The 22302-nt window shown below is 37.8% G+C and overlaps 2 protein-coding genes across 2 annotated transcripts; one reads left to right on the top strand and one right to left on the bottom strand.

The window, feature by feature from the left end:
- Positions 1-1671: 1671 nt before the first annotated feature.
- Positions 1672-22047, top strand: LOC149098929 (uncharacterized). The gene is made up of 7 exons (XM_089277243.1): positions 1672-1697; positions 3700-3782; positions 5002-5052; positions 6560-6654; positions 7399-7767; positions 11461-11694; positions 21727-22047. Exons 4-7 carry the CDS (start codon positions 6594-6596, stop codon positions 21855-21857), a joined length of 795 nt encoding a protein of 264 aa, XP_089133369.1. The 5' UTR covers positions 1672-1697; positions 3700-3782; positions 5002-5052; positions 6560-6593; the 3' UTR covers positions 21858-22047.
- Positions 17371-18042, bottom strand: LOC149098930 (uncharacterized). Its single transcript, XM_089277926.1, has one exon. The coding sequence runs from the start codon at positions 17986-17988 to the stop codon at positions 17371-17373; it is 618 nt and encodes a 205-aa protein (XP_089134052.1). The 5' UTR covers positions 17989-18042.
- Positions 22048-22302: the final 255 nt, after the last annotated feature.

The following is a 22302-nucleotide window of genomic DNA, read 5'->3' as shown; positions in this document are numbered from 1 at the left end:
CCAGTGATCCAGCCGTGGTGTGGGGAAAGAAACGCAGACTCACAAAACGGCTGGAAATCGAGCCTACTTCAAACCAGGAGTTCTTCTGTCTTAGGATTTGAGAAACGAGGTGTCGCATGCGTCCAATTAGTACAATAAGTCGCAGGTTTCGTCTTCAAAGTTCAACTACACACAAGTACGCTAAGCAACATCACGAGACAGGCAACACGACTCGCTTTCAGGAAACCACATCAGAACACCGAGCAAACTGTCGTTCACTTAGTCAAAGTTGTTGGAATCGATTGTCCAAAGTAAGGGGTCATTTTCTCGAAGAAGTCTTGGATATTCATTTTTTTTCCCACCATTTTAGCAGAACTTAGCATGCACGAACGCCCTTCAAACCTCAAATATTTGGAGGTAAACATGTCATGTTTTCACCAATTAAAACATGTTTTACGTCATGTGTCCACGCTGAGATGAGAAACTCGGTATTAACATTTTAAACACGCATTTTTTTTTCCTAATTTGAACATGATATTCCAGATATGACCGACCGAGCCTCTCTTCTTCAAAGAATATTCCCCGCCGTGAACCAATTCTCAGTGATGGCCCACTTTGCTGGCCTTCTTGTAGTATGAAAGCAATCAGTAGAAAACGAATTTCGGATTAAAAAAGCGAATCAAATCAACTGGAGGGAATGTTAAGCTTAAAATGATAAGCGGAAAATTCGCCTATCATGCCAAGTATATTCAATTTCATATTCAAAGACGTGGTAGTCAAAAATATATATATATTAAACTCGAATTGGCTTTTTCGTCATTATGTCGTAAAGAAATATTTTCGTTGTCAAGCGAAAGTTAAAACCAGACACGATAATTATAAAGACAACTGTCCATGTTAATGATTTAGACTACAGAAATTGTAAGTTGCGCACAAACACCTTAATGAGAATTTAAAACGATTCACTTTGTTCAAAGCAGCTGAAAGGAAGTCCCAACGAAATTAGCGTTTTCCAAATTGCTTGCCTTATTTGTCAAGTAATCAATAGCCTGACAAGTTAATTAAAAGGTTGTTTAAAGACTGTCAAGATGAACGGGTCTTTTGGGGGAAATGTCAGAAAGCAGCAAATATTAGGCCAAAGATACATGGTGACTAGTGAAGTCCTAAAACGTAAAACCGATTGATATTTTGAGATATCATAAAATTTTAACCTTATTGATAAAGATAATCTGATGACCTTTATTAATACACGATAAATTTTTAAAGCATGGAGTTTCTGGAGCCGTGGATAAAATTAACAAGGAAGAAGACGGAATGCAGTTTCACCTGGACTACTGACAGTATTTGGACGGACCTCATTCATATTGAAAAATAGATTTATTCTTGAAGAAAAAAAAACTGTTAAGCAAATTTTCGAGCCGATCGTGAATATCGCATTTAATTGCATATTATAAATTATTATTTCGGTTAGAAATGTATTGTTTGTTTCTTTGTGGAAAGTTGGATTAGAAGCGTGATGTTTAGTTTTTTGATCCCAGACAGATGGAAACCGAAACCGAAAAATATTCGACTAATTATTTTTTAACAAAGAGCGTTTTGACATATTATTTACATTAAAATCCTCTTATTAAAAGCAAAATGAAATTGATATCTACAGAATGACTGTTTTTCATTATCAGTGAGACCACTCACTTGGAGCTAAGTCTTCTATTGACGAGGTAGGTTGAGTGACTTTTAAACTTCTTGAATGATCCTATTTATTGCTGTCGATTTATTGCCTCGTTACAAATTAAAAACATGTTTTTGCCGGTCAGTCAGCCCTTCGTTTTTTCCCATTGTTGGGATTGTTGTTGTTTGACAGGATGGCATTCAAATTCAAACTCAGTTTAACATTTGAAATTTAAAGCGAGTTTTTCTGTCAGCCCTGAGTTAATTTCGTCTCAACTTTTCATCTTACCTGAAGAGATGAAGTTTTCCAGTACTAGGCAGACAGTGGTTATGTTTGAATAAAAACATTCTTGCGATTTAAAAGCGGCACAGGTTATATTGTCGTATTCGGACCCTTGTCTTTTGCGTCACAGTTATATTTAGTGTTTTAAAGGAACTTTGGAGCTTATGTCTCTCTTAACTAAATTAAAGCTAAATTAAAGTGTCGAATGTCGTGTGTTCTGTTGTTAAGGGCAATTATTTTACGTAGTTCTTTACAAAAATTGGGAAAAAGCTGCAAAGTTAGAACTTTACCGCTCTCGAATTCGTTAATAGAGATCTTTGAAGCCATAAAGTTTAGTCTACTTGAATAGAATTAACTGAAGCGTTGTCAACCTGTGTATATGCATACTATGGTTTTAATGAAACATTTAGCTTGGCGTTGAGATCAGGACGCTATTGTGAAACCGAGTGTAAAACGTATTCCCGTTAGCTTTTGATCATTCAATCGTCGTGAGAGTTTTGAGCATTTCGTTTTCCTAGGTCGAACTCTAAAGCGGAAGTCTTAATTAGCATCAAAAGATGTTTCATGGAAAGATTCGAACGCCTCTGTATTTAAATATTCTCAGGTTAGCTGAAGTAAGTGGTATTGAACTTAATACAAAAATGGCCGAGTTATTTACGTGTCGACCCCAAGTGTACAATTTGTAGTTGTATTTACAGCAGGGTAATTGCAGTATCCTTAACGGTGCGAAACAAAAGAGCGATAGTATTCAATTTACAATTATTTAGCATCATATTAATTGAAGTGAATTTTTTTTAATTTTTATTGAATTAAACCAACCTAATCTCTTAACAGTGTGACTATTTTCCCTTGCCTTTAAACCTTAAGTTCCCTGTTAACAAGGTAAGTTGAGGACTCTCTAAACTTTTTATCAGGTAATTTTTACTGTGCGTATATCCTATGTGCTGAGAGAAACACGTCCAGTGCTATAATCGAATAGCTGTTCGAAATCATTATGTATATTAAAAAAACAAAGTCAGTTAAACATTTGAAAGCCAAGGGAAGTGTTGCTGACAATCCTGAGTGAATTTAGTTGACAGCTTTAAACTCGATTAACACTTTTCAGTGTTTTAGCTCGTGCAATTAACTTGACATAACATTCGGCTGTCAGTACTTTTTTGACCCAAAACCAAGTCTTCGAGGCAGCAGACTTTTAGCTTTCCGAATACGAGCTCAATTTTATTTGAACGCAGAATACGAATTAGTTTCTCGCTTTTCGAAGACTTCAATTTGATGTTGTTTTAAAATGCGCGATGTCCGAACATGGAACAGGAGTTAAATAGGCTGATAACTCGTTTTTTCTCGTTGATAATCAAGAAACATAGATTATTCATTTCTTAAGAAAGGGTAGGTAGGAAACGCGAGGTTGTGATCCCGTTTCAAGCACAGATTTTACGTTTTCTAGATATACTTCTTAGGTACTGTTTACGGTACTTTTTTCGGAAAAATAATTCACTCATCACGTATGTCTTTTGGTTGCTTTTCACGCTTCACACGATAACTTTTGCCCCTATCGCGTGTTTGGAATAAACTCTGTCTACCCTCATAAGAATGAAATGACATTGTAAAGCAGCTGAAAGGAGGTCTTGGGGAAATAAAAAGTTCCGAACCAGTTGCGTTGTTGGTGAAAATAATCTATCGGTAAAGCAGTACTCACCGAGAGCCGCCTTGGGCGCCTGACATCTTGTTTGCTTCTTGTTTGCACTGAACATTTGTTATTTTTGCATTAGACCAACATTGTAGTTTTCTTCGAAGTGTGACTGGGTTAGTTTACTCAGAGACCACTCACCAGGATGTAAAGTTTGATATCAAGGTGAGTTGAAGTCTTTGTCAACATTTTTCTTGATAATGTCTACTGTAGATATCATCCTTTTGTTTTAAAGAACAATGTTTTGCCGCTGAGATCTACTATGTTTTTATATTCATTACTATTAAAAATTGCTCGTTTGAGGAGTCTCACAATCCTAGGAATTTTCAAAAACTTGTGGAAAGTTTTTTTCGACCTTACATTAAAATTATAGTCAATTATTTAGGCGCTTTCAAACAATAATGATAATATGTTCCAAAAGTTCTTTTCGCACTGCGCCGATTTTTTTTGTTATTTTTGAAAATATTCAATCGAGTTATTGTATAGATTCTGCGCCTGTCTAGAGCTGTTGAGGAATGCACTACAAGACATTTCGACAAAGAAATTTCTGCTGAACGGAGAATCATTCTTTACAAAAATACACTTGCGCGTCAATAACTGCGTATTCCCTTCTACATTTATCATTTCAGCTGTTTTTAGATGTATTATATGCTTTTCTAAAACATTTTTAAGTTTAAATTATTGATTTCACAAAAAACAATAATAAACAAACAAACGAACGAACAAACGAGAGCATCTAGTTTGAGGTAAGCTGAAGACTTTTTCAATTGTTTTTTTGTTGTTGTTGTTGTTGTTTTTGTTTTGTTTTGTTTTGTTTTGTTTTCAGTGGTCCGGTTTAGGCCATATTCGTATTCTCGGTATTGGACTGGAACTAGCATGCAACCGAGGCTAATGCAGGGAGTCTTTGTAAATGACATTTGTCTCTTTTTAATGATATTCCCCCGCACAAGCCTCCATTTCAAGCTAGTTCCAGTCCAAAACCGAGAATGCGAATATGGCCTATTGTTTCGGTTGAAGATGTGAGAAGAACATTGTTTCCCGATAATTTTTTACTTCCAATGCTGATGATCTTTCCTCCAGAAAGCTTCAGAATTAAATGCGAAGTTAATTTGAATGCTTCAATACCAAGTTAAGCGCTATTTAGTTCTTATGCGTGGTTACCTTAGTGTGTTGAGACAACACTCTCATGTTTGCAACATCAGGCTAAATTTATCTGGAATCACAGAAAAAATGCCTTTGAGAAGTGAATAAATTTTTCAAAGTTAACTTCGTTTTTCCACAGTGAGGATTTCGCCGCGATTAAATGCTATTGACGTTTCGAAGAAACAAAAGTGTGCTAGACATATGTTGGTTTAAACTATTAAACTCGTCTTTCTCTTTGCAGTTAAGTTTCTGTTGCCTTGGAAAGAAATTTCACTGGGGATCGAGAATAAGTGTAAGTCTAGGTTAGGTTAGTTTCCATGAACGTTTTTTATTGTTGTTAGCGCTATTATCCTGCCAGCTAGAGTACTGTCGCTCTTTTCTTGTTTCTAAACGATATTCATCGGTCCAATATTGTAAGAACATATTTGATCTGAAACTGCTCATAAACAAAAGACATCAAAAGTTAACGGAAAGTTTGCTTTTCAAATCACCTTACCGCTGTTTAATTTCTGCAAGATGAGCTTACTTTCCTATCCTACTGAAGAAGCAAGTATTGAAATAAAGAGAACAGTTTGTAACTTAAGCACATCATGCAACTGTTTAAAAATCCAGTCATAGGGAACTCTGTACTAAGTATTCCTTGATAGGGATAACTCAAGAAAAGTTTTTATTTTTAATGACTTTTGGTTATAAGATGTCCAGTAAAATAATAATTTAGCGCTCATCTTTTAAAAGAAAGACTCGCCATAGTTGATTTGTTTCTTAACCCTTTATGGCCCGTTTACTTCTCGTTCGTGAACCTGAGCACTTTGACCCTCACCCCACCCCCCTCCGCCTTATAATTCTTAAGTATTGACTCAATCAATCAGAATTTTATGTATCAATCATGACGTCATATCATCTGTGAGTAATGCCACATTTAAAAATGTCTGTCATCTGGGATCTGCCGGTTCGCTAATCACACAGGCTTCCTTTCAATATGGTTTATTCTTGGGTTAAAAAGCCGCTCAAATTTGCTTTATTTCTTACCCCACTTGAAGCCAGCTATTTGTATTAATTGTAAGCCAGTATTCAAAAATTGATAGTTATTTTAGGCCTGTGTAGCAAGCCCTCAAGGTGCACGATGTTGATCGTTTATCAAGAAAAACGGATCGAGTTTGAACACAATTGGCTTTGTTATACGATTTCAAAATAACCTTATATGGCCATTTTAGAATAATAGCACCGGGAGCTTCGAAATGCGCTTGGGATTTTTCGAAATCTGCGATGACCATACGGACGAGAAGTTCAAACCATCGGCCGAAAAAATACAATTCGTCCCACCGCCCCACCGCACTCCCGAGGGAGGTGGTACCAGTACTAATCGCTTTTTTAGTAATAATCACACTGGGGTGGTTGATAGGGCTGCTATCATAAGGCTGTAGCTTAAACGAGGAGCTCCGTTGTTACCTTTAAAATTTAAAATACAGTCAAGGTCCCAGCTGGCAAAACACTTATTTCGTCCCTTTATCAAGATCAGCATTCTCTATGGTTAGCAAGAAAGTCAACTTTTCAATGAAATAATTTTACCTAAGGCCCGTTCTTAACAAGGACGAAAGTTTACAAGATTGAAAAAAGAATATAAATAATATGACTATATCTATGAAAACTGCCGCTCTCGTTTGGAGCGGGATTAACCCTCAGAGGTACATGGATCAAGGCATAATTTGAAGTGTAAAGCGTTTATATATATCTCGTCGCTACTAGGTTTGGCCTCTCAGATTTATCAATCACATTTGAGAGCATTCATATCATTTCAGTTCATAGCATTGGAGTTGTTCCACTGAGTTAAAGATGCAACGCTGGCTTTATACAGCACCAGTCTTGATTGCAATTTTACTGTGCAATCCGCAAGGTAAGTCATTTGTGGACAGTACTATCAAAGTATTACTCAAGATTGACTAATTTTGCAGTTATATATAGGTAAAAACTAAAGATGAGGACTATAGAGATCCTTTGAAATTATCCGTGCAAACAAATGCGCACACACGGAGGATTTGCTTCAAGGCTAATGAGATCAAGACTAAATTTGGATTTATTTTTGCATAAACTCAAGGGAGTGACAAATATAGAACAATTAAACTATTCTAAATCGACAGCAAGGTTTCAAACATATAAGGTGACAAGATATTAAAGTTTGTTTTAAAAGAGCCATAGCTGTTTTAGATTACCTGTTGATAATATTACGGGGGTGAATACTCCGTATGAAAAAAGATGGTGGCATTTTTCCACAATACCTTGTAAGGTTTACACAGCTCGTAAAGTACAAGCAAAGCCATATTTTGGCAGTATTTGTCACTGTGGTAACGACATTGTGTCTACTGGGTTTGACGGTTTGAGAACTTTTCTGTACGTTTTTATGAGGATCGTCAAAGTTTTCTTGTGCTAAGAATTATGGGTAAATGTACTAGTCGCCATCTTGTTTTTTTTCCTATGGAGGATTGTACGCACCCGTTAATTGGCTAAAATGACTCGCAAGAAATTGAGAAATAATTTATTTCGACTCGTTCCGTAATTTCCTATTTCAACAGTAAAATACAGTGTTTCAAATTGGATTTTGTTTTACAATTATCTAATACTGAGGCATCTACCTTTATAGTTGTGTTTTCCACATGCAACTTTGTCGTTAATGGACCTTCTGGCGAGTCCATCAGTTCCGAATTCAAATCATTTTGGTCATGGCACCGTTCCACCTGGGTCATCACGGCACCACTGAACCACACTATCAGATTGAAATTTGAGACATTTCAGTTATCTGATTCACAAAAGCTTGGGCAGAATTTGATCCGAATCTATGATGGACGAAAAACAACTAACACCTCTTTAGGGGTTTTTACCGGAGCAAGGCGACCTTTCATCATACAGTCAAGTGGCCGTTTTATGTTGGTGGAGCTAACGGAGAACCGTTATTGGTGGGAAGATAACCTTTGCAACTTGAAGGGTGTTTACACATTTAACTCATCTAAAGGTAAACTTGTTACCTACGAATTGTTCAGAGAAATTTAAATTTGAGGAAGAATACTTGATTTCCTTTTCTTTTTGTAAGAATTCTATTACTGGAGAAACATAATTATAGAACACGCCCCTAAGGTTAAGAAATGTTGTCTCTAAATACCCTACTACAGAAAAAAAAAAAAAAGAAAAAAGAAAAGAAAAGAAAAGAAAACTAAAAATGTTAAGGCGTCGGCTCCTTATGCATAATGTACGTGGTTTATGGGAATTTTCAACGAACAACGACTTCGTGAAAGAATTATAGATGATATAAAACAAATGAAACAACGCACTCCATTAAATTAGGGAGAAGTAATCCCTCGAGTTTGGACTCGAGTTCGAGTTCGAGTTCGAGTACGAGTTCGAGTTCGAGTTCGAGTTCGAGTTCGAGTTCGAGTTCGAGTTCGAGTTCGAGTTCGAGTTAGACTTCCAGTTGGACTTCGAGTTGGTTTTCGAGTTGAAGATCGAGTTAGACTTCGAGTGGAAATAGATTTGACAAGAGATAAAGGCGAAGATAGGCAAAGACCAAACAAATGGAACCAAACCAACCAAATTAGCTTTTCCGGCTTTGTAGCCCGGCAGCAGTCAATTGTTTTTTTGTTTTTGCTTTGTTTGTTTGTTTGTTTGTTTTTTTTCCACTTTACTTAAGTCAAAAAAAAAGTTATAAGAAATATATTGGAACAATATATTTATTCTTCTTTATTTACCAAAAAATAGTTAGATACAGGTACAGTGTGACAAACAACCTGCCGTCCACTTAAACTAAAAGCTTAAAAATTAATTGTAACTATTAACATTGTTAATGTTTTTAAAGTCATTAAATCACTTAATCTTGCAGTCTCGAGTACTGTCATTAAATGTAAACGAAAAAACAACTAGTGTTAAGGAAACTGAAAAAGAAAACATTTGCATTTGTTGAATCGTTTTAAATTAAATTGGATTGAACTGATCGGAGCTATTGAAAGTGTATGGATGTATGAATGAGAGAACATATCCCTGGCCAGCTAGTACCCGCGCAGGCTGGAAAAGAAAATTCCAAATTTTTCATTACTTGCTTAAGATAATGTACAGAAGAAGGTAACCTCCAGGCCAAATCTTTGGGGTAATAGAGGAGTTCATGTTCTAAGGGGCATTATAGGAAAAGTTGTTTGCCATCGGATTCTCATACAAACACAGTAAATCCTAAAGAGTATAAAAGCAGGAAGCGACACAACGTAGGATGATTGTTTTGAAGGTGTACTATTTCGGTTGGCCAAACCAGCCTTCCCCAGGTACAGTGAGAAGTTTCCTATACGGCGTTGTTGATTAAATAGGTCTTTTAAACGTCGTTTCGTCTCTCCCATGTACTGTAAACGACGTTTAAAAGACCGATTTAACGAACACCACCTTACCATAGATAACCCTAACAACAAATCTAAACTTAATACAGCCGCAGAACATTTCCTGTCATCTCCTGACCACACTGCCACGACATGCAATTAATCCCCATCAAAAAATTCTTTTCCAACCGATACTCCATCCGTAAGGCCAGAGAAGCTTTTTTTAAATCCAAAAAGGCAGAACAATTGATCCCGATGGTCTGAACATTTTATTTTGTTTTACTATATGCTTATCTTTAATTCACACTGTCAATTAGTTTTACGTGTTTCCCGTATGACGAAAATATGCGACATAAAAACACGTCCTCATGTTAAATTCTCATTGTACCTGAAGAAGGCTGGTTTGGCCAGCCGAAATATCGTATACCTTCAAAAAATCATCCTACGTTGTGTTGGATTCTGCTTTTATATTCTCCATTTTATATGTGAAGCCGATTAGATCACTATTGTTTTAACGTATACCAGCAGGATCATCGTTCCGGTTGCTCACTGTAATTTCTGACCGCTTTGCCCACCCGTCAAGATGGCAGGTCTGTGCTGTGTCACTCGGACGGACGCATAAGCAATAAAGCCACGTACAGAAAAATAAAATCCCAAAACGGCAATTCTTCCTTCAGTCTCTTCTGAAATACCGTTTTGATCCATGATGAAAAGGAAGACTTACATTGTATCACCACGTGTACCTTTCTGATGATCATCTTTCTCTAGCGATGAAGTTATCTCTATGCCGGGTCTCTATGATTGTTTCCTCGCTGAAAACTGGGGCATGTTTCAGCGTTAATTTGCATTCTAAAATAAATCTTTCAACTGCAAGTCTTCATAAAGTAACTTGAACCTACCTTTCCATTGCCAATTCCACGATGGCCAGCAAGCAGGCTGATGACAGGACCTCAGATCATACCACGTTATGCAGGTCTGTTAGTTTAACACAAGATGAGTCACGCATCACGCGTCACGCCACTCGACTTTCTTAACAGAGATCGTTGGCTCATGGTTAGAATATGACCATGTAATTAGCATATAATTTCCTCCTCCATTTTTTTTTTTATTTTGTTATTTATATTTGTTATTTGCATTTTTATATTTTTTATCAGATGTCAAACTCGATCTCCAACTCGAAGTCCAACTCGAAGTCTAACTCGAACTCGAACTCGAGCTTGAACTCGAATGCAAACTCGATGGTTCGGATTCCCATTAAATTATACTGTGAAGTTCTATAACGTTTTGCCGATTTACAGTGCGATTACTCGAACTGATCCTTTTGGAACAAAGCTGATCTAATAGAACCTTAAGGAAAAAAGGGCCAAACTTTTTTCGTAAATAAGCCAATGAAATTAAAAAGACAAGACCGAAGAAAAGACATATCCGGTCCTCCCCGGGGGAGGTGATACCAGTACGAAAGGAAACGAATGGAAATGTAATCTTTTTTTATCGGCAAGTTTTAATCCATTCAATTTTTTAAGCATTAGTATTTTCCCTTTTTTTTTTTGTTACACTGTTTCCGGTAATAAAATCTTGCAGATCACCCGTGCTCCCTGAGCTGATCGCAGCTCGTTAAAAAGTTGTCAGCACCTGCGAAGTGTTTTGAAGGATTTTGATCAGAACAGTTCCTCTCAGTGTCTTCGTGAACTGAATTTTAATTTCACGTTTTCGATCAAAAACAGTTATGAGAGATGTTTAGAAAAAAAAAATGTGTACAACGAGTATCAAAGAGCTCCACTCGACAGGGTTTTTCGTCTTGTTGCTTGTTTGTGAGACAGTTCTTGCATTTAGGATCGAAAATAAACAAAAAAAAATCACCAAGATTACTAAGAGATCCATAGCTTCCCGCTACCTTATTGGTCTGTTTTAAACATTGAGTTGGACGATTCTTTGTATTCTTGAACTTCACAACATCATGACAAGAAAAAAATGACATCCTCTGCCCTCAGATAACGTTCGGATTGGTCAACCCTGTTCCAAGTGGCCCGGTTTGAGTAGTCGCACTGTAGTGAAACGTTAGATTCTGGGTCCAAATCACATGTGATAGTCAAACAAGTCTGATAACATACTGTCGCTGTCAGTGTACCTAACAATCCTGACTTCACATGGATCTTTGGCAAGAGCTAATAAGTAATGCTCGGTACCTTGTCTGTTGCATGAAGTATTACTGTTTGGACTACGGTGCAAGCTAAACATCTAGAAATAAATGACAAGCTACTATTAATGAAAGAGTTTTTCATAAAGGCCTTTTATAGTCTAATAGATAAAATTAAGTTTGCCCTCTTTGTGCATTACCTTTACATATGCAGATAAACCGAAAATATTGATCTCAGTCCCAGTTGTGCGGGCAGTACCACGTCACTTTGTTTGGTGTTCCGCCGAAGGTTACCCACCAATCAACATATCCATCTTTAAGAACTCCACGTTATTGGCTAAAGGAACTGGTTTGGTAATGACTCACTTAAATGAAACTGGAAACTACTCATGCGTGGCTAGTAATGAAGCTGGTACCGACACCAAAGAATTACCGGTTAATATTGTAGGTAAGATATATTTTTCTGTAGGGACTACAATGAAATTCTTTGGTTTTTGAAAGCCGTCATTATCATTTTCCCTTCGTAAAATAAACAAGATAAGTGCGATTAAAAGCATGCCCAAGAGAGAACCAGACAGGGACTGCGGTGATACAGCTCAAATCACTGATTTCACTCAAACTTGGCATAACTGTTGGGCTTTGTGAATAAATGATTATGGCGAAAATAGCATAGGCCAAAATACTTTAATCCCTCTAAGTAAGGGAGAACCCCTACAGGTGAAGATGGCCATTTAACACTTATTTACGCACATTTAATTAGTTATCTTTGGTTTAGTACTTCTATAGCAAGAAAAGCCGGCCTTGTGAAAGTGAAATTAAGTGCATTATGTTTTACAATTATCAGTCTCAAAGCTGATGGTTAAATTCTTCTCATGAGTCTTGATGAACTGATTTGCCGCTTTAGCTACACTGTGGGCAACAGCCTTACGTAATATGTAGCTATCCAGACTGTTTAAGACGCTGGAGATTCTGATCATCAAGTTGTTTCTCTTGCAAAGTAGCTTACGATGCTCCTTAAATCGTCTGTTGATGGCGCTTTTCAAAAGATGCTTCTTAATTGCCAAACGTCTTGTCGGGCGGTGTTTGAAGGTAGGTGAAAACAAAGAAATTTCGGGTACGCAAAATAGTGAACAAATCCGGAATATCATTGTGAAAACCCAACCACGTGTTGTTGATCTTAAAGGTCCTGTCAATGAGCATTTTAACCAGCCCCATTTTGTAGCAAAGGGGTGTAAAGCTTAAAAAATTTGCAAGCAAGCTGTTGCCCACAGTGTAGCTAAAGCGGCAAATCAGTTCATCAAGACTCATGAGAAGAAGCTAAAAAACCTCACAAGGAATGATAGTTAAATGCTCTTAGATATTAGCTCCATAAGCTACTCTGAAATCCGTGAGTAAATAAAGTAATTTATGTAATGTATGTATTAAAACTATCCATTTGATTTATCTCCGTGGCTCCGTCCTAAGTAAGGTTCATATTTCATAGCGTTCTGCATACAGTTTAGTTGATGACAAAAATTAAAAACAAAAAACGAGCAACAATAAATTCAGATCATTTTAACATGGATAGTGAGCGCCATCCGTAAAGTTCTCAAAAAAGCCATAAAATGTTTGGGAAACTCACTGTTTGGGAATATTCATAAATTGGGTCATTTCGCAGTTGATGAACATTCTCTGAAACACAACAGATATTTTAAGTGTTAACGTAATTCGAAATCATGCAGCAAGGAATATCTAGCTAAGCGTTTTGCCATCGATTGTGAGTTAAAATTTTCAGAGATATATTTTGTGGCAGCGATATCGATATAAATACAGCAGGAGAAGATTAAAGTCGCAAGTTCAGGTGTAAAATACAGCAGAAATAGGAAATGACCAGTACGTACATTTATGTCACTTATGACACGATTTTGTGCTCTCTTACATTCTTGATGTAAATCTCCACGTTTTATTTGCAGACCTGTCGCTTCTGAGAGTTTCATAGCGAAGTATCGTAAGCCTCAATATGCGCTTCTACGCACCACGTCTCTACGTCTCGCCTCACAATTCTCTGAACTTACGAGCTTTATCCGCGAACTTCACGAACGAACTTTCATTCTGAACTAAAAGAAAACAGCAAAGTTAAACATACCTGTCAAAAATAATTTCCCGGGCACGCGAAACTTGCTACATCTGTCGAATTCTATTGGAGTGATGTGCACTTGACTTCAACTTCAACCTCAACTTCACTTTATTTTGCACTTACATTTTGAACTTACAATATTAGCATAAAGAAAAAGAAAAGAAAAATACATATATAGCAATTAAAGGTAACAATGGTAGAAGGACGGATTACTAAAGGAAAGAGCTAAAAGAATTGTGGAAACTTACGTTTGATATTGCTGAGATAGAACATAGTTTTTAACACTTTTGGAGAAAGCAAATTGATTTAGATCTTTACACTTGTATGGTATTTCTTGCCAAAAGATCAATGGCCATAAACGAGATCATTTGTTTGCCAGTACTTGTTTTTACTCGGAATTTGTGAAGATTTTGATTGGCCCCATACCTCCGCTCCGGCGAATAAACCCCACAAATTCTGTAGGTATTCCCTGGGACCTCGTGCTGAGGAGTATTGTTTCAGGTTGCATTTTAATATATCGAAACTGGTCAATTTGTTCAATTGTTCGAATTCACGTGCTAACAAGCGCTTTTAACATTACCGGTTGGCACGCACACAAAAGAGACAACAATTAGATTTAGGTGCCTCCTCAAAATGTCCAGTTTTGTGTCATCTGTTCGGCTGCCTCGATGCGCGTTTTAAACAAAAGAATATCCGCGGCCTTCCCGCTTTTATCATCAGAGATAAAGACAGGCTGTTAGGAAAGCTACTCAAAATGCCGTTCAACATCCATGGAGAGCCATCACTGCTGCTATAAACATACAGACTTGTTTCAAAACCAACAATAATAATGATAATGATAATGATAATGATAATGATAATGATAATGATAATGATAATGATAATGATAATGATAATGATAATGATAATGATAATGATAATGATAATGATAATGATAATGATAATGATAATGATAATGATAATGATAATGATAATGATAATGATAATGATAATGATAATGATAATGATAATGATAATGATAATGATAATGATAATAATAATAAAACATTGCGTCATCATTGAGGATTTTTAATTATGCGCGGTTTATATGCCAATTTTTTTAAATTTTTGGACCGTCTGAAATATTTCGTTCGGCTCAACCGAACTTGATCAGCCACTTTATAAACGTGTATGTAAGGAACGGTTTAATCATTTTCATTTGGGTCTTTGAGGGGGACGGGAGGAGGGGGGAGGGGTGGGGTGGTGTTGGCTTATTCGAAGTCATCGCCTTGGTTCACATGTAGACAGGTGTCAAGGAATAGAATTCTTCCATGGAGTTCTTTTTTTTCCTGCAAAGTGAACTGAATGTTTGCATCAGTGACATCAAGATAATCGAAGTCGAGATCACTGCGTATTCATAAATTTTGGTTCTCGAATCATCAGCACATCGATACACTCTTTGTATTAATAACTATGAATGTTTCCATAAGGTCGTAATACTAGCAATAATGATAAACGTTTTATTACTCAACTTAAGAAAAAGCGTTCTATCGATGATGATACCTATTGCAACATATTTCCTAAGGGTTCACAACCAGCAAAATTCTATGGCCTTCCGAAATTACATAAGAAACGTGATAATCATAGGCAACCACCTCTTAGACCCATTGTATCCTCTATTGGAGCTTACAATTATAATTTAGCTAAGTACTTAAGTTCTCTTCTTGTTCCGCTTTTGCCTGATAAATATTCGGTTAAGGATTCCTTTTCTTTTGTTGAAGAGCTCAGGAGTTTCGATTTTAACAACAAGTTCCTTATTTCCTTCGATGTTGAAAGCCTTTTTACAAACATTCCGCTAAATGAAACTATCGATATTGCCGTTGACCTTATTTTGAAACATCATCCCAAATTTTCCATCAAAAAACCCGACCTTAAGAAATTGTTTTCATTTGCCACATCCGAGACTCATTTCCTTTTCAATGGTAAATTTTATGATCAAGTCGATGGGGTAGCTATGGGCTCCCCTTTAGCACCTATTTTAGCTAATCTTTTTCTTGGATTTCACGAAGAAACATGGCTAAATAATTTTAACAAGGCCGACATCTTACTCTATAGGCGTTATGTTGACGATACTTTTTGCGTCTTTAAAAATGAGCGGGATGCCATGTCTTTCTTTGAATTCATCAATTCTCAACATCCCAACATCAAATTTACTTTCGAGAAACAGAACGACGGTAAACTTTCCTTTTTGGATGTTCTGATTGACAACTCTTCGCATGACTGCGTTTTTTCAGTTTTTCATAAAAAAACCTACACTGGTCTCTTAACAAATTTTTTTAGTTTCACTCCGTTTCGCTACAAAATTGGCCTTGTCCGTACTCTCATTGACCGAACTTATAAAATCAACAACACTTCTTCCGGTTTTGAAAACGATTTGATCAATCTTTCGGACACTCTAAAACGTAACTCGTTTCCTTCACACATCATTGAAAAAACCTTCAAGCGGTATCTTAACAAGCCTTCTGATCAAAAAAGCCGCAACGTTAATGATGAAAACAATATACGCTATTTTAAGCTTCCTTTTATCGGCCAGTACTCTAGAATAACGGAACTCAAACTACGGCAATTACTTAAACGTTTTTGTGAAACGGATCTTAATATCAAATTAGGTTTTACTTCTTTCAAAATCAAGAATATGTTCAGTTTTAAAGATCGTACTCCTGATACTCTAAAATCCATGGTAGTTTATCAATTTACTTGTGCGGGATGTAATTCCTGTTATATTGGTGAAACCAGTCGCCATTTTTCTACCAGGATTAAAGAACATACAGTAAGCGATAAAAACTCGCATATTTTTAAACATCTTTCTCAATTTTCTTCATGCAGGGGCATGTACACACCTTCTTGTTTTCGCATCTTAGACTCAGCGAATAGCTCTATTGATCTTAAACTTAAAGAAGCCTTTTATATTAGTAAGAACAAACCTGACCTTAACAAACAGTTACATCACTTCAACACCTTTTTAACTCTGTAATTTCCGTTTCCACTGTTTTGTAATGCATATTGTAAATAATTTATTCATATTTTGTAGTATATAACTTGTGTCACGTATCATTAGTCACTCTATTAAACTGAAGATGGCATAAGCATGCCGAAACATGTCTTTAAAAACTGTTGTACGTTTTATGCAATAACTATGAATGTATATTTTTTTATACCCAGATTGGATATCCTTATGTTTATACCCACTTTATGCTGAAAATATTGCTATGTACATTCTTAGATTACAGACTTAGCATAGTGTGTGTCTTTCAGTTAAACAAAACGGATGTGACCAGACTGATATAACTGTGTGTCTAGTATTAGTTTTTATCAGTTTGCTAGCTAGAAAAAGGAAGGAATACGCCATACTTTTCAAAGGTAAATTAAAATACAATTCGTTTGAAAACGTTATATGATTTTATTGCATTTTATTTTCCATCAGCACCCAGAAAACGCTCGTGACAAAATCTGAGCTGTAGGCCTCTCTTAAGGCGACTTTGGGGAATGGGTTTCCAATTTGCAAAGTTGCTCAGTCATTTTCAGGGACCCAATCGATTTATTACTCTCTTGCCTCAGTGAGACAAAACATCCCAATACCACATGCTAAGGTCCATCGTAAGAACACTAAAATAAATTAATAAATTAACTTTGTTTAACGAGGGTAACACACAACAGTGTTACGACTGACAAACCCGTGGCCCTCGAATTCCCGATCGAATTGGAATTTAGAAATGTTGATTTTTGTGGAGGTACCAGAAGACTTTGATGTCCCAGTTAGAGTGAACCGAATTATTTTTCAGAATTTTTTTTTTACCCCTGTTGATCAGATAACAAAAAAATTCGAGCTCTCCCGCCAAGTGTTTCCACAAAATGCCTGATTGAAAAATTTTCTTTATTTTTTCCTCGAACTGTGTCGCCGGGATAAGTTTCATGACAAGCGGGTACAGCTGTACCAAGGTTTTTTAAGGAGAGCAATACAATACAGCTTCATTCAACAACGTAAATCGCTACGAAAGTATGAAATGCTGATATCCATTGATTAATGGTAGTGACCTTTTTCGTAGTCTTACAAGGCTCGAGAGTAAGATGAGCCCCAGAGCTGAGAGAGGAGGTATTGACTGACAAAGAATAACGATCAGGACTAGGGGATACTGAAAGTAAAAGACTGAAATCTACAAACTCGTTAGCCCAGACTCGAGCCTTGACCTTATCAATAACGTTGCCTCCCAGCTCGAGGGCAATACTGGAAAATACTAGCTTCTCTGAATAGTCTAGAGAAGAAGAGCCAGAGGAGCTGGGCTCATGAGTACCTTTGTCTGGCGATGTGAGAAGGGCCAACTGCTCGAAGACCGCCTCTTCGACCGTCATGGCGGTGCTCGCACCCTCTCTTGCAGGAGGCTCGTCAGTCGGCAAATTTGGAGTCTTCATTGCAGCTTGAACGGCGCTGGTCACAGCGGCCGTAAGAGTTGCCGTTAGGGCCGCCATATCTACAGTGGAAGCGGTCGCAGGTGGGACCACCGTTGCTGTCGAGACCGAAGGAGTGGCACGAACACGTTTGGGTCGACCGCGAGAGGTGCTGGCAGATGGGCGTTTACGAGAAGACATAGCTTTACAGAGAGTGTAATTAAATAAAATTAGACTTCGTGATTGAACAAAGAGGAGTTCATGCAGCTACCTTTATTAAACGAGAAGGGCTGAACTAAAATGCCGATGCGCGACGCGAAGGGCAGACGTGATAGGCCCATAATTAAAACTGTAGCTAGTCGATAAGCAAGTCAAAGCCAGGTTCCAAATATACAAGAAAGAAAATGGCGAGGACAGTAACCAAGTGCAATTGGGCACGCGGAACGCGGCCGGAAAGGGTTGTACACTTAAATGGCAACGTCCTGCTCTCATGATAGAATTATTTTCTGCGTCAGATAAGGGGGCAAAATTAATGAATGGCAGGAAATACAACTGCCATCAAAATCGAGATAAGTAACATGCACCCCATTAAGATAAAGTGACATAGCATACAGCCGACAGTAGAATTAAGAGCATTGCTCAAATTTGTCGGCAGATAAAAGTACAATGTCAAATAGCTGCGGACGCAACACAGCAAGGAAACATGAAAACAAAATTGGAACCGGCGACACGCAGATATGAATAAGTAGCTAAACCACATCAAGTAAACGCAAGCATTTGAGCACTGCCCCTCGTAAACTGCGATACAATTTATGTTGCCCCCTACCATTCAAGTGAACGCCATCTCCTAACAAATAGGTACCCTTTGTTTTCCAAAACCCCCTGTGAGACCAGAAGAATGCGTATGGGATGGGCTCAAGTACCGTTTTCATATATTTTGTCAATAGCCCAACTTTCGAGTTAAACGCAACATCGGACGAGGAACGGCGAAGCGTTTGACATACGCATATCAGGTCGACCTTGTACTCTTCGTGTAGCACAGTCACTAGATGTTCCAGTGAGGAACCCACTGTAATGGCGGGGGAGTTGGGCAGGTCATTTGTTCCTAGCTGTAAGAGCACTATATCAGGGCCAAAATCCTCCACAACACTTAAATCATACTTTAAAACTTTATCGATCGTTCGACCGCCCACGCCGCGCCATTTGCACAGAAATTCTGGTGTTGAAATACCGAACTTGGCAGTATAGGCGCTTTCGTTCGGACGATTAATATGCTCGTGCAGGCGACGAATAAAAGAGTGGCCCAGAATTAAGACGCGAGGTTTTCCCATTTCGTTAGTAAATTAAAAAAGAAACCGGAAAACCCGACAAACAACAAAAGAGGGTGAAGGGTACTTGCCTTAAAACTTGAAAATTAGCTCTGGAGATAGCGTTGCTGCTGAATGGTAAGGAGGCCGAAACTGACATGCCAAGCAAACTAAATAGTAACCGCGATCCCGCCTACTAGTATCTGATTGGAGTCTCCTAGGTGATGTGCCTCTCCTTGCTCAACCCAAATAACTGATAGACGTATTATAGTACCCAAGAAAATGTCTCGATATAAAATAACATTATATGTGCTGCATATAATGCTTCTTTTATTTTTTCCTCGAACTGTGTCGCCGGGATAAGTTTCATGACAAGCGGGTACAGCTGTACCAAGGTTTTTTAAGGAGAGCAATACAATACAGCTTCATTCATTTTATGACGTCAGTTCAACGGAAACCAAGGACTTCTTGTACGTTTATTTCAAATCACCCAATTTAACTTTCAGAGAGAATCAGTTTAGCGATTTGTTTCCTTTCTGCGCAGATTAATTGGTTATTTCTCTGTTACGGTTTGTAAACGCATCTCGGAGTAATCACACTTGCGCGCGTGTTGTGCTCGCGTGTACTAGAATGATTACTCTCATGATCTATGATCACTGTCATGGGGCCAAATTCTGTCACGTGATCAAAATATTGTGCTGGCGGCATGTTAGCTGAGAGTTGATCACAAATTATTTTCTGTACCTTGTGAAAGTAAGAGTAGCACAGTCCACGCAAAGTATATCAGATGATGTGAATACCTGGCTTTATCAAACTGACGACGATGAAATGTAGGAAAAGAATTTAACGGTCAAGATAGGAAAACATTTATGTTGCAAGTTGGTTCGTCCAGTTACGAAGATCAAACTTTTACAGCTGTCGAACGTGGAAATAATGCAAACAATGATTTTTGCTGGAGAAATGACCCACTTTTGTTACTCTTTTACAGTGGGTAAGCAAAGTATTTTAAAGTGTAGCCTCAGTTCGGCTCAATTGACTTTGGACGACCATATTTTAACTGCCCAACGTAAAAGAGAAAAATGAGCTTTACTCCAGAATACTTTAATTTCCTTTTTTTCTTTTAACCTTGATGACCCAGAACACCTCTCATTGTTGTTGTTTATACACTGTAGGCCTTTTAAGAGTTTGATTCAGTAGTATCCCAACAAAAGCAATAAACGAAATTATTGCAATACAGTAAAATTTTATCTCTTTCTATATGTAATATATTTCCTGATGATAAAACAGTGTCATCTTTTTTTCTTTATTAACTCTTTTATAATGAAAATACAAGGAAAAAAAAAGAACTGAGCCAAAATAGAAAGCTGTCTCTGTTAGGTAAAATAAAGAGTGTTCATCAGATTGTCATTCCTATTTAAGTATTGTCTACATGAAGAAATAATTCACGCTAACATGGAGGCTAGACAAGCGCAGGACTGTTATAATATGAGGTTTTTTTCCATGCAGGGTAGCCATGTTCACATAATTGCCAGATCCTCAGCTTCTTAAGAGAAGTATTAGATGGTTCCAATGCATTGGAAACGGCCGTAAAAAATATAGAAAGCACACTTATTGAACTGATTGCCTACCTCAAATCAACTAATGATCTCTTGAAGTTACCTCTGCTGCACCTCCCCCCACCCCTCCCCTTACCAGAACTCAGTTATAGATCTGGGCGAGGAGACACTGTGAGAATACGAGCACAATGTAATGATCCCCAACAGGGGTCCATTGCACCAATCATTGGGCCACCGTGCCCCTCCTCTTTAAGGTTGGAGTGGAGTTTACCTTAACATGAAGGTTATTAAGTGTAATGTCCTTCTACAGGGGCAATTTGAGGGTGTGAAAACCTTTCTTACATTGCGTAACGAATAGCTACTTTAGGCGTCTTAAGGGGACATGAGGCGACTCTAGACGACTTTAGGCGGCTCTAGGCGACCTAAGGCGACATGAGGCCCCAGAGTAGGCCTCAGCCGTGGGTATATTCTTAACATATTCTTACAATTTTGCCAATTTCATTCTCAATGTTCTAATTAACAATTATACCCGTAGCCTGCAAGGGCTACGGGTCAATAGCCGATGAGGCGTAGCCGAATGGGCTATCGACCCGTGGTCCTTAAGGGCGAAGAGTCTAATTGTTTTAGTATCACCCAGCTAGTCCAATAATAAAGCCAGCAAATGCAAGTTGAAGAAATATTTATTTGGAAGTAAAACTAAAGAAAGCGTCACGTTCGATCTCGCCAATTTCGCTACTCGCGTAGCCAATTAAAATGCAGGATTTCCATTAGTCCACTAGTTGGGTGATACTAATAGAAATGATTCATCACATAGCTAGAGGAGTGGGAACGGTGTCCAAGGCTCAGCTCTGTCTGTTCCATAAAACGATTGGCAACTACTGGTGAAATTGCGCGTGTATATATGACGTCAGGGTGGTGCACTTTGTTCCCCCCCCCTCCCAAAAAAAATTTCCTAAATCATAGGTGCGCACGGATCCCAAGACTTACGGTCTCCGTCCGCGATTATGGCTCCTGTCCAAACCAAACATTTGTGTTTTGGCATCGGAGACGATCTTAATTCCTTCATTTGCATTCAGATTGCAGAAATCTGTGTGTCAGCCATGGTGAGAAATGGAACGGCCAAGTTGAAAACAAAGTTAAGTGCAGGACGTCAAATTCATCATTTTACATCTTTAAGTGTCTTCCAACGACAACAACAAACCTGTAAGTGTACTCTCTTATTAGATTATGGTTATGTGTATCGACCATGATGTTGCTGACCTATGTGACTTAAGGACGGTCGTGCGGAAAATTTCCAGTCGATAGATTTTTGTTTAATTTTTACTGCAGTCAGATAATGAGTCACTTTTGTCAAAGATGCAAAATAAAAAAAAAGTAAGTTAAAAAAAAAAAAAAAAAAAAAAGATTGGGGGTCAAGGACTTCGCTTCAGAGATAAGACGTGTGGAAAACTACCCTGATTTTGAAAAATTGGCGCTAGTAATTCAGCATGGTCTGCAGGGGTTTATAGTTAAAAATGTTGAAGGTGAGTCAACGGAAGCAAACGATCTTAGTCATATTTTGTAGAAGAGGATCTGTTGTGTAAATAATTCCAAAACCCTTCAAGAGGCATTTGAATCCCCCGCACAGGTAAACGGTGAACTAACAAGAACGG

This window comes from Orbicella faveolata, unplaced genomic scaffold, assembly GCF_042242905.1.
Source record: "Orbicella faveolata isolate gen_17 unplaced genomic scaffold, um_ofav_v1 contig_46, whole genome shotgun sequence".
NCBI classification, from domain to species: Eukaryota; Metazoa; Cnidaria; class Anthozoa; order Scleractinia; family Merulinidae; genus Orbicella; species Orbicella faveolata.
This window is presented reverse-complemented; position numbering and strand designations above follow the sequence as displayed.